We start from the raw sequence: 17,608 nt of genomic DNA, 5'->3' as shown, positions 1-17,608 counted from the left end.
TTTTTGCATCAACGTTCATTGAGGATACTGGCTTGAAATTTTCTCTTTTTTGTGTCTCTGCCAGGTTTTGGCATCAGGATGATGCTGGCATTATAGAATGAGTTAGGGAGGAGTCCTTCCTCCTCAATTTTTTGAAATAGTGTCAGTAGAAATGGTATCAGCTCTCCTTTGTACATCTGGTAAAACTGGGATGTGAATCTGTCTGGTCCTGGGCTATTTTTGGTTGGTAGGCTTTTTACTATTCATTCAATTTTGGAGCTCGTTATTAGTCTTTTCAGGGATTCAATTTCTTCTTGGTTCAGTCTTAGGAGGGTATATGTGTCCAGGAATTTATCCATTTCTCCTAGATTTTCTCCTTTGTAATTCCTAATTGTGTTTATTTGGATTTTCTCTCTTTTCTTCTTTATTAGTCTAGCTAGCAGTCTATCTATTTTGTTATTATTATTTTTTTTTTCAGAAAACCAACTCTTAAAGTAGGTTGTCTTTCTTATTATGATTGAGTAGTAAAAGTTCTTTATATATTCTGGATACAAGTATTTTGGCAGATATATCTGTATATGTATATTTAAAATATTTTTTTCCTCAGTCGGTGGCTTGCCATTTCATTTTCTTACCAATGTCTTTGAAAGGGCAGACATTTTTAAATTTTGATAAAGTCTAATTTGTCATTTTTTTCTTTTATGATTCATGCTTTTTGTGTTCTTTCTAAGAAATGTTTGTCTGTTTCAAAGCCATACAGATTTTCTACTGGCCAGGTGCAGTGGCTCACGCCTGTAATCCCAGCACTTTGGGAAGCCGAGGAGGGCAGATCACTTGAGGTCAAGAGTTTAAGACCGGACTGCCCAACATGGTGAAACCCTGTCTCTACTAAAAATGTAAAAGTTAGCCAGCTGTGGTGGTGGGCACCTGTAATCCCAGCCACTCAGGAGGCTGAGGCAGGAGAATCACTTGAACCCGGGAGGTGGAGGTTGCAGTGATCTGAGATGATGCCATTGCATTCCAGCCTGGGCAACAGAGTGAGACTCCATCTCAAAAAAAAAAAAAAGATTTTATTCTATGTTTTTTCCAGAAGTTAGGTTGTATTTTTAGCTTTTAAAATGAGTTAATTTTTTAGTTTAATTTTGAATATGGTATGAGGTAGGGGTGTAGTTTCATTTTTTTCCCCACACAGATATCCAGTTGTTTCAGAACCATTTACTGAAAAGAAATTATAATTTCTCCATTAAATTGCCTTGGAAACTTTGTTGCAAAGCAATTGATCACATATGTGTTGGATACTCTGGATTCTCTACTCTGTTCCATTGATCTATGTACCCATTTCCTCCCACCTCCACCAGCCCCTGCTTCCAAAGAAAACCCTAAAAAATTTGAGAGAAGTGTTACAGGCCTTAAAGGGCAGACATAATAACAGTAGCAATAACAATAATTAACATTTATTTAACCCATACTGAGCCAGGTGTTATGCCGAATAGTTTGCTGGTATTATCCTACTTAATAATCACAACAATCCTATCAGATAAACACTATTATAAACTCAATTTTATAGATGAGGGAAGTATAGCAAGCAATGGATGCATAATCTACCCAGAGTTACACAGTTATTAAGTGGTAGAGGCAGGATTTGAGCCCAGGCACTCTGATGCCTAAGCCAGTGTTCTTGTTCTTATTTACTGAAGAGTTGCTAAGAGTTTGTGATGAGAGATTATATACCACCAAAGACAGCCATAAAAGGGAAAGTCTTATTTTATGAAATATATACTACTCCTGAAGCATTTTTGTCTATCTTCTACCAAAATAGTTTTGGTAGCTATTTTTGTTTTAATCTTTCATAGAAATTTTAGGCTGCCCTACGGCCAGGAAAAAAAAAAATTCTTCTTTTATTTTGAGATGGAGTTTCACTCTGTGGCCCAGGCTGGACTGCAGTGGTGCAATCTTGGCTCACTGCAACTTCCACTTCCCAGTTGCAAGAAATTCTCCTGCCTCAGCCTCCTGAATAGCTGGGACTACAGGCATGTGCCACTATGCCTGGCTCATTTTCGTATTTTTAGTAGAGACAGGGTTTCACCATGTTGCCCAGGCTGGTCTCCAACTCCTAACCTCTAGTGATCTGCCCACCTGCCTCAGAAAAGTACTGGGATTACAGACATGAGCCACTGCTCGTGACCAAAAAAAAAATATATATATATATTTTTTGAGACAGAGTTTTGCTCTTGTTGCCCAGGCTGGAGTGCAATGGCACGATCTCTGCTCACTGCAACCCCTGCCTCCCAGGTTCAAGCGATTCTCCTGCCTCAGCTTCCCTAGTAGCTGGGATTACAGGTGCGCGCTACCACGCAGCTATTTTTTTTTTTTTTTTTTTTTTTAGTAGAGACAGGGTTTCACCATGTTGATCAGGCTAGTCTTGAACTCCTGACCTCAGGTGATCCACCCGCCTCGGCCTCCCAAAGTGCTGGGGTTACAGGTTTGAGCCACTGTGCCTGGCTCAAAAAAAATATTTTCCAGGGATTGTTCTTTTAAAAAAGTATTCTAATTTCCTCTTGACTTCAAGCGAGATATGTACGTATTTACATAATGATTCTGAAATCCGTATGGAGACATTCTCATCAAGAAAGAAAGCTCACATAAACATGCAGATATTTTCATGTCTCATACTATTGTTTAGTCAGAAGTTCTCTATGGCTATTGATCATCGCATATGACTTAACAAAGTAGTGTTTCCTGTAATGTCTTGCTACACAGTGAAGCAAAGCTGATAGCTTCACACAGAGTACTGCAGGCTAAGCAATGGACCAACATAAGAGATCAACAATAACCTAATATTTAAATCTTCTGTTATCTTTTTTTAACTGTTGCTGGTAAATGTTTTCATTAAAAATACTTTTTTTTGTGATTAAAAATGATACTTGTAGACAATTTGTAAAATAAAGTTAGATAAAAGAAAAAGATGAAAATCACTCAAAATCACCAAGGTATTACATTTTCTTATATTTAACTGTCTGCCTACCTATCTACCTACTTATTTATTTAAATTACTATCTTCCATTAATCTTTTATAAAATTGAAATAAGAAATAAGACTTGATGTTTGATAGATCAGTAAGGTGACTATAGTTAGCCTTGATTGTGTGCATTTTAAAAAAGCTAAAAGAGAATAATTCAAATGTTCCTAGTATAAAGAAAAGATACATATTTAAGGTGATAGATATCCCAATTACTCTGATTTGATTATATGAACATATCAAATTATCACACATATCCTGAAAATATGTACATCTAATACATATCAATACAAAATTAGGTTAATATTATAAACACTTAGGTGTTCCTTTTTTTATTTATCATATCAAAAACATTTTTTCATGCAATTAAAGCTACCATTTAAAATAGCCTTATGAAAATTAAAAAAAGAAAAAAAAATTTTAAACATAAATAGCCTCACGATAATCTATCATGTTGCTATACCATACTTTTATAACTATTCCCTTATTGTTAGGTATTTAGATTTTCTTTCTTACTTTTGTTTCAAGGACTACCACTGTGTTGAATACCTCTGTACATGAATCTTTGCCTGAGATTGTAATATTTTGGCCCTTTCCAGAATGCCACAGGGCCAGGTTTTCAGGGGTGGAGTGGGAGGCTTAATAATGTCCACAGTATAGTAAGGGCTGGATTCTTTAAACTAGGATCTAAGCTCTCCGTTGCTTATGCAAGGCCAGAGGACTTAAAATAGCCTTCCTGCTACAGGGTTGTTAAGTTGAACCAGATCTGCATTAGCTGGTAAACTGCATCCAGTTATAGATGACCCTGACCACACGCAACAGCCAGGTCTATTTTAAGCCACATTGCTAAGTGGAACAGTTGGTTAATGGAATGTGTTAGAGGTGTATCTCCCTGGCTTTGATAAATCAAAGAGACAGGACCAAAGATGACTATCCCAGCAAACTGATACTTAGAAGTTACTCTCCCAACAACGAAGTGGCCATTTCTTCAGTGAGAAACAAGTATAAAATGACTAAAATTTGTTTATTCTGTCTTATAGGACAAAATCCACACTTTAGGGCATACCACTGTCTACAATCAAAGGCCTGACCAATGGCTATTGAAAAGGAAGGCATCAGCTGAGTGTGGTGGTTCACACCTGTAATCACAACACTTTGGGAGGCCAAGGTGGGCAGATTGCTTGAGTCCAGGAGTTCGAGACTAGCCTGGGCAACATGGTGAAACCCTGTCTCTACCAAAAAATACATATACATATATAAATTAGCTGGGTGTGGTGGTGTGCACCTGTAATCCCAGCTACTCATGAGGCTTCGGTGGGAGGATTGCTTGAGCCCAGGTGGTCAATGCTGCAGTGAGTCATGACTGTGCCACTGCACTCCAGCCTGGGTGACAAAGCGAGACTCTGTTTCAAACAAACAAATGAAAAAAAAAAAAAAAAAAGGAAAAGGAAGGCATCAGCACAGTAACATCACATTCTATAAATGGTTAAAAAAAAAGTTGCTAATGTGTTTTTAAGTCTGATATGAGCCATTCCTTACCATACTTTTGTGATCCAGCAAAGAAAGAACGTGTAAGAACAAAGGGTCTCTCCTTCCCTTTAGATCGTTTTATCAGTCCTTCTGCAGTAGCCATTTGCTATATCACCAAACAAGAAAAATTTCAAAGAGATGATTGGATTTGTACAGACATCCCCAATAAGCTATCTAACATATAAAAAGCAAACAGTAGGCAGGAGCATGAAATGGAAAATATTAAAATAAATCCATCAAATAATTTTCATGGTATAATGAAATTACTCTAAATTCCCCTATTAAAAGAATGGAAAATTTTCTTTGGTTAACAATAGCAATGAAATAATAATAAACAATCATCTAGCATTTCTTTGGTGCTTACTATTGCTAGGCATTTAATATAATTTTCTCATATAATCTCCGTAACAACCTCTGAGACAGACAGTTTTCATTGGTAGGAAAAACTGAGCTTCAGAGAGGTTAAATGACTGGTCCTGACCTATATAAGACAGCTCACTAACTAAAGCAGTCTACAGTTACTGCAACAGGCTGTTAAAGAGGCAAACACATACAATCTGAAAACTATGCTTATATTTAGCCAAAAGATCCCATTGGAAAATACCAATAGGTAAGAGGGCCACAGGAATACAGCCACAATTTGAAAATAACAAAGAACCATGGGTATACATGAGGTCAAGTGTCTGCCACGTCTTTTGGATGTAGTTGGCAAATGAAAGATAATTTTACCACCTCTATTGAGGAAGCTAAGTACTTAAGGAAGGCTTTACATTTTTAAAATATACTTATTGAAGCTGTGTGTCTGTGTTCTAAATATTGCTCCTCCAGTGTGAATATAAGATTTGCTGTATTTAGATATCTGTGAAATCTTAAAACACTTCTTTTAATTACCTTCCTTCACATATTTACATACTGCTCGCATCAATAAAAGTTTGAGGTAGTGGCCAGTGAGTGCCACTTATTAATGGCTCCTATCAAGGCAGAAGCTTTATGTTATAATTAATTTCATAATATTTAAAAGTTCATCAAGTTCATCATGAAAAGAAAAGAAGCAAAGGGAGAAATAATAAAAAGTCTTGTATTGGCTACTACCTAAGACTCATTGCAGTTGTCAGAAAAGACACACAAAGAGAAATGAACAGTAGAGAATAGCCATTATATCACAAAGCAAATGACTTTCAGCCAAAAGGTGGGTCACACAAGCCCAGTTTAATTCTTTTTGGATGTCTTACATGATAAAAACCGTAGATGTTGTGGAGCTCTCTGTGCTCCCAATTGCCATGATGAATGGCATTCTTCTGCATGGTTTGCTCTGGCCCTCTAAAGACAGAAGGCTCATTCATGTCATTCCAAAGGAAGAGGATGTCCGTAGATCCCTAGGAAGTAAACCTTGGTCATGACACTCCTACATTGATGATGTCTATATAATAGCTGTCACCATTGCTACCTCATTTTAAAAATTATGTTTATTATCTATGCTCTGTCCTCTGCTCCACTGCTAGAGTATAAGTTCCACAGGGAACAACATTTTGTCTGTTTTGTTCATTAATAAATCCCAAACATCTAGAATAGTACCTGGCCCATAGACAGACCTCAATAAATATTTGCTGCTGAATAAAAGAATGCTGCCCTGTGTTGTCTGTGAAATATATATTGCCTGGCAAATTCATTCCAAGACCTCCCTGCAGGACTCCTATGGGAAAGGTTGTGAATGTTCACAATTGGGCTCCTTCTCATTCATCAGATGCTACAACTCTTAACTAAGGGCAACTATAGCTGAACATGACAAGATTCTACCTTCTCTCTAATACTTTGAAAGACTTGACAGCCAATATACCTGTTTGTTAACATGATCTATAGTTTGTATCCTACACAGAATTGTTCAGTTTAGAGTGGGAAGGGACAGTTGAGTCATCTAGTTAACATGGTATTGTAGAATCCCTGGTCTTTTCTAGAATCACTTATCTTTTGGCGTTTGACTGAATAGCTAAAAAGACAGGGAGTCCCTCAGGCAGCTCATTCTATTATTTTTCAAAAATCCTGCTCCTTGTATATAACATTCCCCTCGCAGAGCCTACCTAGCTTACCTTCTGAGACCCCACAGAATACATCTGTCACCTCACCCACAAGAAAGTCTCTCAAATTCCTGGAGGTGGCTTGTTTTTTTTTTTTTTTTGAATCTTTATTTCTAAACATGTGTGTTCTTGTATGTATAAGGGGGTAAATGATTTCCAAATATTTAACTACCATATCTTTCCTTTAGAACCATCTAAAGCAGGGATTGGCAAACATTTTTGGTAAAGGTCCAGATAGTAAATATTTTCAACTTTGCAGGCCATGAGGTCTCTTTTTCAATTATTCAACTCTGCCATAGTAGTACAAAAGCAGCCACAAATAGGGAAATGAATAGGCATGGCCAGATTTGGCCCAACGCTTGTCTATCCCTGTACTAAGTTGTTTATTAGTGCCCTAATACTTGATGCCAGAAACTACAGTTTAGTGGTTAAAAGCTGGGCTTAGGGGACAAACAGACCTGAGTTCAAATTTTGGTTCCACCACTTACTAGATGCATGACCTTGGCAAGTTTTTAAGCTTCTCTATGTCTCAATTTCCTCATCTATGGGGTTAGATTTAGTTATAGTTCCAACTTCAGAGGGTTATTATGAAGACAAATGGTATGATGCACATGAAGTCATCCTTAGCACAGTGCTTGGCACACAGCAAGTACTCCATTTGCATTAGGTATCATCATCATCAACACTGCCATCATTAATATCATCATAATTGGTTGAAAACAGTTCTCCAGATGTGGCCTCTCCAGTTTCCTCTGTGGTTCTTATCAGATTATTTAAAAATCATACTTCACTTTTAATGACAAATATGTTGTAAGATATTTTCACATGTATCATATTTAAATAACAGTTATGGAATACAATTTTATATAAAATATATAGAGCAATTTGAAAATATAATAAACCTCTGCTATAAAGTACTTTGATATATCATAGAGTCTATTATAATAGAGGTCAAAATCACAGGTTTTGTGCATTTGCTTATGCATATGGCACCTCTCCCAGCACCCCCAGAGTCTGTAATGTGGTGGCCATACTTGCCTTTTAATAAAAGCATTATATATCAAAAGCTACTCAATGAAAAAGAATAGTTTTATTCAATCACTTTTTCCACTTCTTTCACTCTTTCAGGTAACTAGAAAAGAACAAAGGAATAAAAACCAACCTGATAAACAGGGAAAGCAAAAAGACTTGAATACCACTCTCTGACCTTGGGATTGGTGAAATCCAGGTAAGAGGAGAGACCTGTGGAGGCAGAACAGTAGATAGCCTGTCAAGAACAGTGGTCCTCACAGTAAGATGCATTGTAAAGAAGATATCAGATGTGAGAGCTGGGAAATGGGCACCTTACATAAACATGAAAGTTGGCTGACAGAGGCATGGTCTGTTGAGAAGTGAAGGAAGGTAATGCTGGGCTCCAGTGACAATCACTAGATCTTTCAATACCAGAAGCCCAGGGGAATGCCAATGCACAAGTATCATGATAGAGCCTGTCCCTCACTGATGGCCTAAGATAGCCCAAGGAAGGATGGCAAATATCCTGCAGTGATCTCTTGGTTCTTAAAGAGAACAGAGAATTGTGTTCAAGGGATGTAAAGGGAAAAAAAGAAAGGCACGGGGTTTCTCTACAGTGCATGGATTTATGATAGATAGTGCTGACTTTTTATTTCTAAACAACGTATTTTCCTTTTGTCCTTGGGGAGTTTCTACCAAGGCTTTAAATTAATAACTTTTAATAACTTTTGAAATGAAGAATCCATAGTCATCAGGGTGGCTGAGGTCATTCATGAAAGCCTGGGAAGTCAAAACTGTGGGCTAAAAGGGTGAAGAGCAATCACAAGGAGAGAGCTTGCAGGACCCCCTTTTTTTCTTTCTCCTCCTCTGCTTTTCTTATTCCCCGACTTTTTATCTCTGTTTGCTTGGAGAAACAGCATGCCACTGAGGTTTGCTTGTTTATTTTTCATTCATTCAATTATTGATTGATAAATACATACAAAGCATATAGTACCAGGTATTATAAAAGATACAAAAGAAGGCAAACCTATCTCTTCATTAAATTATATGCTTAAAATGTAGCTAGAGGAGCAAGAGACATCTACAAGGGAGCAGAATGATGACCATGCAGCCTTCATTAATTGGGACAGAACATGTGGAAATAATAAGTGTATAAAGTGATTTCATACCTGGCCAACACACCCCTTCAAAGTCTTCCCCTTCCTGATTCTTCACAAAGAAGCCCTGATCTTTGGCCTTCACATAGACTGAGTAGTCAGGATCAATCTTGATGTGGGGATCACTGATGACCACAAGCTGTCAGGACATGAAGGTTTGGAGGTCTCATCAGTTTTATGTAAGACAAATGTTCACGTATATGTTTTCGCCATGGTTTGGGGGTTCAATTTTTACAAACAACTACAACTAGTATTGAAATATTTCAGACAAAAAAACAAAAACAAAAACAAAAAGTAAATATTTCAGACACCAGTAAAACCCTATAACCTTTCATGTGCTTATGAGAATTTCAACTGATACCAAAACTGGGCCAATGCTGGCCAGGCACAGCGGCTCACATCTGCAATCCCAACACACTGGGAGGCCAAGGTGGGAGGACTGCTTAAGGCCAGGAGTTTGAGACCAGCCTGGGCAACATAGTGGAACACTGTCTCCACAAAAAAATTTAAAAATTAGCTGGGTGTGGTGGTGTCCACCTGTGGTCCCAGCTACTCAGGAGGCTGAGGCAGGAGGACTGTTTGAGCTGGGGAGGTCGTGGCTACAGTGAGCCATGATCATGATACTGCAATCCAGCTTGGGTGACAGAACAAGACCTCATCTCTAAAAAAGAAAAAAACAAAAACAAAAAAACCAGGCCGATGCTCTTTTATAATTATTGCTGCCTAACCAATAGATGTTCTTTAAATAGCATTAAGTGTCTATCTGTCCATGATGCTGAGTGCTGCATACTATACATACAGAACTAAGTAGGCAGGGTACCTGCTCCCTAGACATTTAGACGCTCAGATAACATTGATATAAGCAAACATTAAAGAAACTAAGAGAATAACATGTTAAAAACAAAGTCCCCAAGCCCAGTGGTGCAGGCATATTAGGAAGGAGATTTGAGAAAAGTTGTAAGCCACAGCGTTGTGTCTCTAGCATCTCTCCGTGACTTTACAATACCATCACTTCCACCAGTCTAGGGCCTCAATAACACTTTAATTGGCCAGAACACCATCTAATCCTCCTTCCTCATCTCTATTCTAATCAGTCCTGAATATTAAAGTTTAATTCTTCATTGCTCAAACATTTTCTTAAATTTTTTTGTTTGTTTGTTTTTTGAGACAGAGTCTCGCTCTGTCGCCCAGGCTGGAGTGCAGTGGCACGATCTCGGCTCATTGCAACCTCCGCCTCCTGGGTTCCAGCGATTCTCCTGCCTCAGCCTCCCAAGTAGCTGGGATTACAGGTGCCCGCCACCATGCTGGACTAATTTTTTTTTTTTTTGTATTTTTAATAGAGATAGGGTTTCATTATGTTGGCCAGGCTGATCTCGAACTCCTGACCTCAGGTGATCTGCTCACCTCGGCCTCCCAAAGTGCTGGGATTACAGGTGTGAGCCACCGCACCCAGCCTTAATTTTTAAATTGTGGTAAAATACACATAACATAAAATTTACTATCTTAACCATTTTTAAGTGTGCAGTTTAGTACTGTTAAGTATGTACAGTCATAATGTTGTGTAGTCAATCTCCAGAACTCTCTCATGTTGCAAAACTAAACCTTTATACTCATTAAATGATGATTTCTCATTCCCTCCTCCTGGCTCCAGCAACTACCATTCTATAATACTTTCTGTCTCTATGAATATGACTACTCCAATTACTTCAAATTAGTGGAATCACACGGTATTTGTCTTTTTGTAACTGGCTTATTTCACTTAGCATTTATCCTCAAGGTTCATCCATGCTGTAGTATCTATTAGAATTTCCTTCGTTTTAAAGGCTGAATAATATTCTGTTGTACGTATATACCACATTTTGTTTACATATTCGTCTGTCAATGGAGTTGCAACCCAAGCAGCTTGGGTTGCTTTGACCTTTTGACTACTGTGACTAATGCTGCTATAAACATGGGTGTATAAATATCTTTTCAGGTTCCTGCTTCCAGTTCCTTTGGGTATATACCCACAAGTGGAATTGCTGGATCATACAGTAATTCCATTTTTAAATTTTTGAGGAACTATCATATTGTTTTCCATAACAGCTGTACCATTTTGCATTCCTACCAACGGTGCACAAAGATTCCAATTTCTCTACATCCCTGCCAACACTTGTTATTTTGTTTTTTTTTTAAATAGTAGTCATCTTAATTATGTAAAATAGGATTTCACTGTGGTCTTGGTTTGCATTTCCCTAATGATTAGTGGTGTTGAGCATCTTTTCTTGTGCTTGTTGGCTATTTGTGTATCTTCTTTGGAGAGATGTCTATTCAAGTTCTTTGCCCACTTTTTAACTGTTTTTTTTTGTTGTTGCTGAGTTGTAGGAATTTGTTATATATTCTGGATATTAACCCCTTATTCAAAAACTTGTAATGTTTCCAAATGCATACAAAGCAGTTTACACAAAGGTCCCAACCTTTCTGGTCAGATCCTCCACTATTAGAACCCTCCCATGCCTGGCTGTCAAACTTGCCTGTGCACTGCTTTCCGAACACCCCTAATGCTCCTTCCTCTGGCTGCATTGCCCTCTTCCCTCTCCCTGCTTACTCATTAGTTAGGGACATGCTTCAGGGCTCATCTAAAATGCACCTCTAGGCCAGATATGATGGCTCACGCCTGTAACCCCAGCACTTTGGGAGCCTCAGGTGGGCGGATCACCTGAAGTCAGGAGTTCAAGACCAGCCTGGCCAACATGGTGAAACCCCATCTCTACTAAAAATACAAAAATTAGCTGGCCATGGTGGCACATGCCTGTAATTCTAGATACTCAGGAGGCTGAGGCAGGAGAATTGCATGAACCCAGGAGATGGAGGATGCAATGAGCTGAGATCGCACCATAGCACTACAGCCTGGGTGACAGAGTGAGACTCTGTCCCCCAAAAAAAATTTAAATAAAAAATAAATAAATAAAATAAAATGCACCTCTGGAACAAAGCCCTGCTTAAGTCTTGAGGATACAATCTTCTCTTTCTTGGCCTGCCCCTACCCTGACCTTTCTTTGGCCCTTATGTTACTTTCCTGTATTGTAGTTGGATACTTGCCTTTTCTTCACTCACTGTAAGACCACAAGGAGCTCATCTCTGTATACCCTTCAGCACTACCATAGCATCTTGAAGGTTCAAGGCCTCAGTAAATAACTACTTATTAAGGACAGAAGATCTGGAGTCAGGCAGACCATGGTTCAGATTCTTGCCATGCTATTTATTCACTGTGTGCCTTTGTGTAAATTTTGAAACCAGTCTAAGCCTCAGCTTCTTCATCTAAAATATGGGGTAACAAGACCTACCTTATAGTTTTGTCATCGCTGGATGGAATAATGTGTTTTATCATATTGTCTAGCCCATAACAGCTTGATATATGGTAACTATGTATTAATTGGGAAATTAGGAGTTAACTGGATGGGCTCTGGCTGTCTGAAAAGCCTGGTGGGGAGGTCAAAGGAATGGGTTGAAAAGTCAACCTTACTTTCAAGGAGAGGGACTTTATTCACTCACATGATACACATAGGGTTTCGCCCCCCTTCTCCTCTCTCCATTTTCTTCTCTCCTTCCATCTTTTCATTATTGCTATTACCACCACCACCACTCCTGGAGCTGGAAAGCAGCATTATACATGTTCCAGTGGCTTCTCTCCCTCCCCATTTTCTATTTCTGTTCTTTTCTTGGCCAGATTGACAGGTGGAGTCCACCAGGGAAGCATGCAGGAAAAACAGTGTAATAAAGAATTTGATACCATATTTGATATTTGACTTTTAAGCATTTTCAAGCCCTGCTACTCCCCCCTTACCCTTCGGCCCGTATCTGGACAAGCTGACAAAGAAAGCTCTAGTGCTCCCTCCTTTGGTGCCAGCAGGGGGTTCAAACTATCTAAGCCTCAGCCTGCGTGCAAGAGCCCTTGCCCTGTCCCCACCCGCTAACCACCATAAAAGCTGAGCCAATCTCCTTTCTCAGTTCTCTCAAGCCATTTTCAAACCAGCTTGGGAGCCACCCCTGCTCTCCCCAGAAAGCCTCATTATATGAGTAATAAACATTTTAATGTACTCTTAGTGCAAGTGTGGTGTCACCAATTGAGACATGGAAACTAAATTTTGAGTGGGGGGATCACATTACTACAGGGTGGCCACAACAAACAGAACTGAAAATGCTAGACCCCTTCTTCATTATGGTGACCTAGATAACTAAGCCAGGAATGGATGGGGTCATCACCTTTTTACCATTCACTTTCTCTCTTATCACAGTGACAATTATATTTGAATCTACTATTTTCACAGCCATTTTTTATCAGATGTTTCTCCACCACTGATGTGCCAAGGCAAGTTTAAAACATTTTTTAAAACTCTGTAATTAAAAGGTTCAGAAATGTTGGCTTATTTTACCTTACGCTTTTTGCTCCTGAGCAGCTCTTGCATCCTCTTGGGCTTTGGGAATCTGTTTTTGTCCCAGGTGAAGTACCTCTTGCCCTCAGTGTGCTCTATGTCCAGCCACATGGCATCATAAGGAATGTCATGCTCATCAAACCCTGCATCCACTGCTTTTACATCCTGCTCATCTTCATAGTTCCAGCGGCACTGGTGGTATCCCAAAGAGAAAAGAGGGGGCATGGCTTGTGTGCCTAAAAGAGGGAGATGACAACTGAGTCAACTGCCATGGCAATGACCATTATTCATTTGATAAACATTTCCTGAATGTCTACAGAGTATTCAGCACTGAGCTTATGCTTAGAATATCAAGGAGAAGAAAGCACAGTCCTTGCCTTTAAGGAAGTGACAACCTGGCTAATGAGGCAGGAGTGTAAATAAAGTGCTCTGCCCTGAGGTATAACTGCCAGGTTAAGCATCAGTTTAGTGCTACCAGAACACAGAGAGGTTAATAAATTCTGCCTGTGGTGAAGTATAGGGTCTTGAAAGGCTTCACAGAGGAGATAAAACCTGGTTTGGACCTTGTAGACTTAGTAGGAATATACCAGACAGGAAGAATAGATACAGCATTCCGGGCACAGGGAACAGAAAAAACACAGAGGCAAGGAAGTACATGACAGGCTTACAGAAAAATAAATATTCAAGGGTATCACTGTGAGAGAGACCAGTAGAAGATGAAGCTGAATAGGGTCAGATTGTCAAGGGCCCTGTAATCGAGGTTAGGAATTCTGAATCTTGTCTTATGAGAAGCCATCAAAAGTCTGGCAAGATGTAATCTTAGCAGACCTATATTTTAGAAAAATTAAGTCAGGGTGCAGCATTGGGACTCACTTGAAGGTAAAGAAACTGAAGTTGGGAAGAAGTTTCAGTAAATTATTATCAAAATGTTTACTGATAACGTGAAGGACTTCTGGTCAACCACTTGCATGTATCTCCTTCCCCTCCTAAAGTCACACTAAAATCTGAGTAAAGAAAAGAAAAAAGGAAGAAAGCCACAAAAACAAAGAGAATGGGAGTGGAGTAATTTCAACAAAAATTTGGCAGGTGGCAGGCAGGAGCAGGGTGGTAACTGTTGGCCAAAGCCAGGGAAGCTCTCCCCAGAGTGGTATTGAGGAGGCTATTGACAGAAGAGCTCACCCTGCTCCCAAACACCAGTAGACATGCCCACTCTCAAAACTAGAGTGGAAGCCTCATCTAGGCACACAGAGCTTCACCATGAAATATGAATGGAGGCACGTGTGGTGGCTCACACCTGTAATCCCAGCACTTTGGGAGGCCGGGGTGGGTGGATCACTTGAAGTCAGGAGTTCGAGACCAGCCTGGCCAACACGGTGAAACCCCGTCTCTACTAAAAATACAAAAATTATCCAGGTGTGGTGGCGGGCACCTGTAGTCCCCACTACTTGGGAGGCTGAGGCAGGAGAACTGCTTGAACCCAGGAGGTGGAGGTTGCAGTGAGCCGAGATTGCACCACTGTACTCCAGCCTGGGCAACAGAGTGAGACTGTGTCTCAAAACTCACATTTGAGCAAAGTCTCCAAAATCAGAGACAGTGACTCAAATAAGGAAACAGAAAAGGATCTCCAAGAAAACAGGAACAATGCAAGGAACCAAAGTAAATATCAAAACATTATCATTAGTATCTCTAGAGAGATGAAATAAGGTATTATACCCTTAAACAAGACTAGGTTAGCATAAAACAAGTGTAGGTTGAGTATCCCTAATTTGAAAATCCAAAATCTGAAATACTTTAAAATCTGAAACTTTTTTTAAAATTAATTAATTAATTTATTTTTAAGATGGAGTTTAGCTCTGTCGCCCAGGCTGGAGTACAGTGGCACGATCTCAGCTCACTGCAACCTCCGCCTCTGGGTTCAAGCGATTTTCCTGCCTCAGCCTCCCGAGTAGCCAGGACTACAGGTGCATGCCACCATGCCCAGCTAATTTTTGTACTTTTAGTAGAGAGAGGGTTTCACCATGTTGACCAAGCTGGTCTCAAACTCCTGACCTTAGGTGATCGCCCATCTTGGCTCCCCAAAGTGCTGGGATTACAGTCATAAGCTACCACATCTGGCCTCTAAAATCTGAAACTTTTTGAACACCAACATGACACTCAAAGGAAATGCTCATTGGAGCATTTTGGGCTTTGGATTTTCAGATTGGGATGCTCAACCAGTAAGTTTAATGAAAATATTCAAAATAATCCCAAAACTGAAACACTCTAGAGTCCCAAGCATGGAATACTCAACCTGTATACAATTTATAAAACAATAAATATCATTTAATGTGGTGTGCTATTTTGAATTCCTCATCAAGTTTTAGAAGTGGGGTAAAAATACTTAGAAGATCTCAGTGCTTTGGAAGGCTAAGGCAGGAGGATTGCTTGAGACCAGGAGTTCAAGACTAACCTGGGCAACACAGCAAGACCCCATCTCAACAAAAAAATTAAAATAAATAAATAAAAAGAATTAGCTCAGCATGTAGCACATGCCCACAGTCCCAGCTACTCAGGAGGCTAAAGCGGAAGAATCGCTTGAGCCCAGGAGCTAGAGGCTGCAGTGAGCCATGGTCACGCCACTGCACTCCAGCCTGGGCAACAGAGTGTTTTTTGTTTAAAAACAAAAAAATGAAAAACTTAAGAGGCTCATCAGACTTGAAATTATACAGAGCAGCATTGATCATGAGTTTGTCTGACTGAAACAGGTTAAATAAATTATGTTACCAGCAAATTTGCTACTTGAAAAAAATAGGATGTACACATTTCAGGATAATAAATGTTTTGCCATTGCTTTGCATAAAATGAAAACAAAAACCAAGGAACCATCAGAGGATAAGAAAGAGCTCCTTGAAAGCAGAAACATGATAGCATAAATGGAAAGCCTAGAAGATAAAATTGAGAAAATTGCTCAAAAACTAGGCAAAAAAGGAAAAGGAGATTATAAAATCCGTAGAGTAGAAAGAAAAAAAGGAAGGGAAAAATTAATCTAAGGAATAATACAAAACAGTTTCTCAGAACTGAAGGACACAATTCTCAGGATTGAAGGGGTCCACATCTAACATCCAGAACAATAATTATTTTAAAAGACCTAGGGCCAGGCACGGTGGCTCACACCTGTAATCCCTGTAAAGCACTTTGGGAAGCTGAGGTGGGAGGATCCCTTGAGCCTAGGGTTTTAAAACCAGCCTGGGTAACCTAGGGAGACCCTGCCTATATAAAAAATGAAAAAATTAGTTGGGCATGGTGGCACATGCCTGTTAAGTCCCATCTATTCAGGATTCTGAGGTGTGATGATTGCTTGAGCCCAGGAGCTTGAGGCTGCAGTGAACCATGATCACACCACTGCACTCCAACCTGGACACAGAGCAAAACCCTGACTCAAACAAACAAACAAAAGATCTCCATCAAGGGATTTTATTACAAAATTTCAGAATACTGGAAATTTGGAATGTTAGTGATAAAGAGAAGGTATTTCAGAGAGAAAAGATAGATTATATACAGAGGAACAAAGGAATAGAATTAAGAATGGTTTTGGAGCAAGAAGGTAGAAGACAGTAAAAGAAATGCCTTCAAATTCTGAGAGAAAGAATATTCAGTCTTGCCAGGCAAATTATCAGTCAAAGGTAAAGGTAGGAAAAAAGATGGTTTCATACCTGCAAGGAAGCAAAAAGAGTACCTCCAATGCAAACGTTCTTAGGAAACTACCAGAAGATGCTACAAACAAATAAACACAGCAAGGGAATAAACCAGAAAAGAGAAAAACAGGGAACTGAAGAAAGGAGGGATACAACACCAGAAAACAGCAAAGGTAAGTTCTGAGATGAAAGCTGTGCAGGGAACCTAGAGAACAATGGTCCAGATGGGAGGAGGAAGATGAAGAGCTCTGGTAGGGAAGAAAGTCTCCAGGGAAAGAAGTAGACTGGATAAAGTATCAGACACCCTTGAGCATGTGAAAAATGTAAACATTGAATATTGATTTAACCAAAAATTGTGATATAACTAGATTGGATGGGAGACGGAGGAGGGTATGGTATATGATTGAGCTAAACCCTCAGCAGGAGTCAACAAATAATCTTTACTGTCTTTGAACATGGTGGGAGATCCAGTATTTTGGAAGTGCTTTATCATAAACCAGCATTCTCACTAATAACAATGTTGAATGTAGCTGCAGGTGGGCTTTGATAGCACTTATTCCTGCATGGGTGCCCATATCCATAAATTGTCATTCCTCCCATCACAATTGGAACTGAACATGGGCTAGACTTAGCTTGCTTTTAACAACTGAATGCAGCAGAAATGATGCTGTAATACTTTTGTTTTTAACAGCTTTACTGAATTCACGTACCATGCAATTTACCCATCTAAAATGCACAATTTAATGAG

The 17,608-nt window shown here is 39.4% G+C and overlaps 1 protein-coding gene across 26 annotated transcripts in view; it reads right to left on the bottom strand.

Moving 5' to 3' along the window:
• The window catches only part of LOC453361 (calpain-3), a 144,474-nt gene that overhangs the window by 76,994 nt on the left and 49,872 nt on the right, over nt 1-17,608 (bottom strand). For 19 of the 26 annotated variants that reach the window (XR_010151630.1, XR_010151631.1, XR_010151632.1 and 16 more), the window contains 5 exons: nt 13,187-13,422; nt 8,784-8,910; nt 7,766-7,845; nt 5,761-5,904; nt 4,538-4,634 (listed from right to left, as the gene is read on the bottom strand). Coding sequence is in view for 17 of the 26 variants with exons in the window: in XM_063794798.1 (XP_063650868.1) it covers nt 4,538-4,634; nt 5,761-5,904; nt 7,766-7,845; nt 8,784-8,910; nt 13,187-13,422 (684 nt within the window). In the remaining 9 variants the exon portion in view is untranslated. Of the gene's footprint in view, nt 1-4,537; nt 4,635-5,760; nt 5,905-7,765; nt 7,846-8,783; nt 8,911-12,305; nt 12,405-13,186; nt 13,423-17,608 lie in introns of all 26 variants that reach the window. The other 7 variants (XR_010151637.1, XR_010151636.1, XR_010151638.1 and 4 more) reach the window with 2 other exon arrangements.

The sequence above is a fragment of the Pan troglodytes genome, chromosome 16 (assembly GCF_028858775.2).
Source record: "Pan troglodytes isolate AG18354 chromosome 16, NHGRI_mPanTro3-v2.0_pri, whole genome shotgun sequence".
NCBI lineage: Eukaryota > Metazoa > Chordata > Mammalia > Primates > Hominidae > Pan > Pan troglodytes.
The sequence above is the reverse complement of the archived record's forward strand: the minus strand, read 5'-3'. Positions and strand labels throughout refer to the sequence as shown.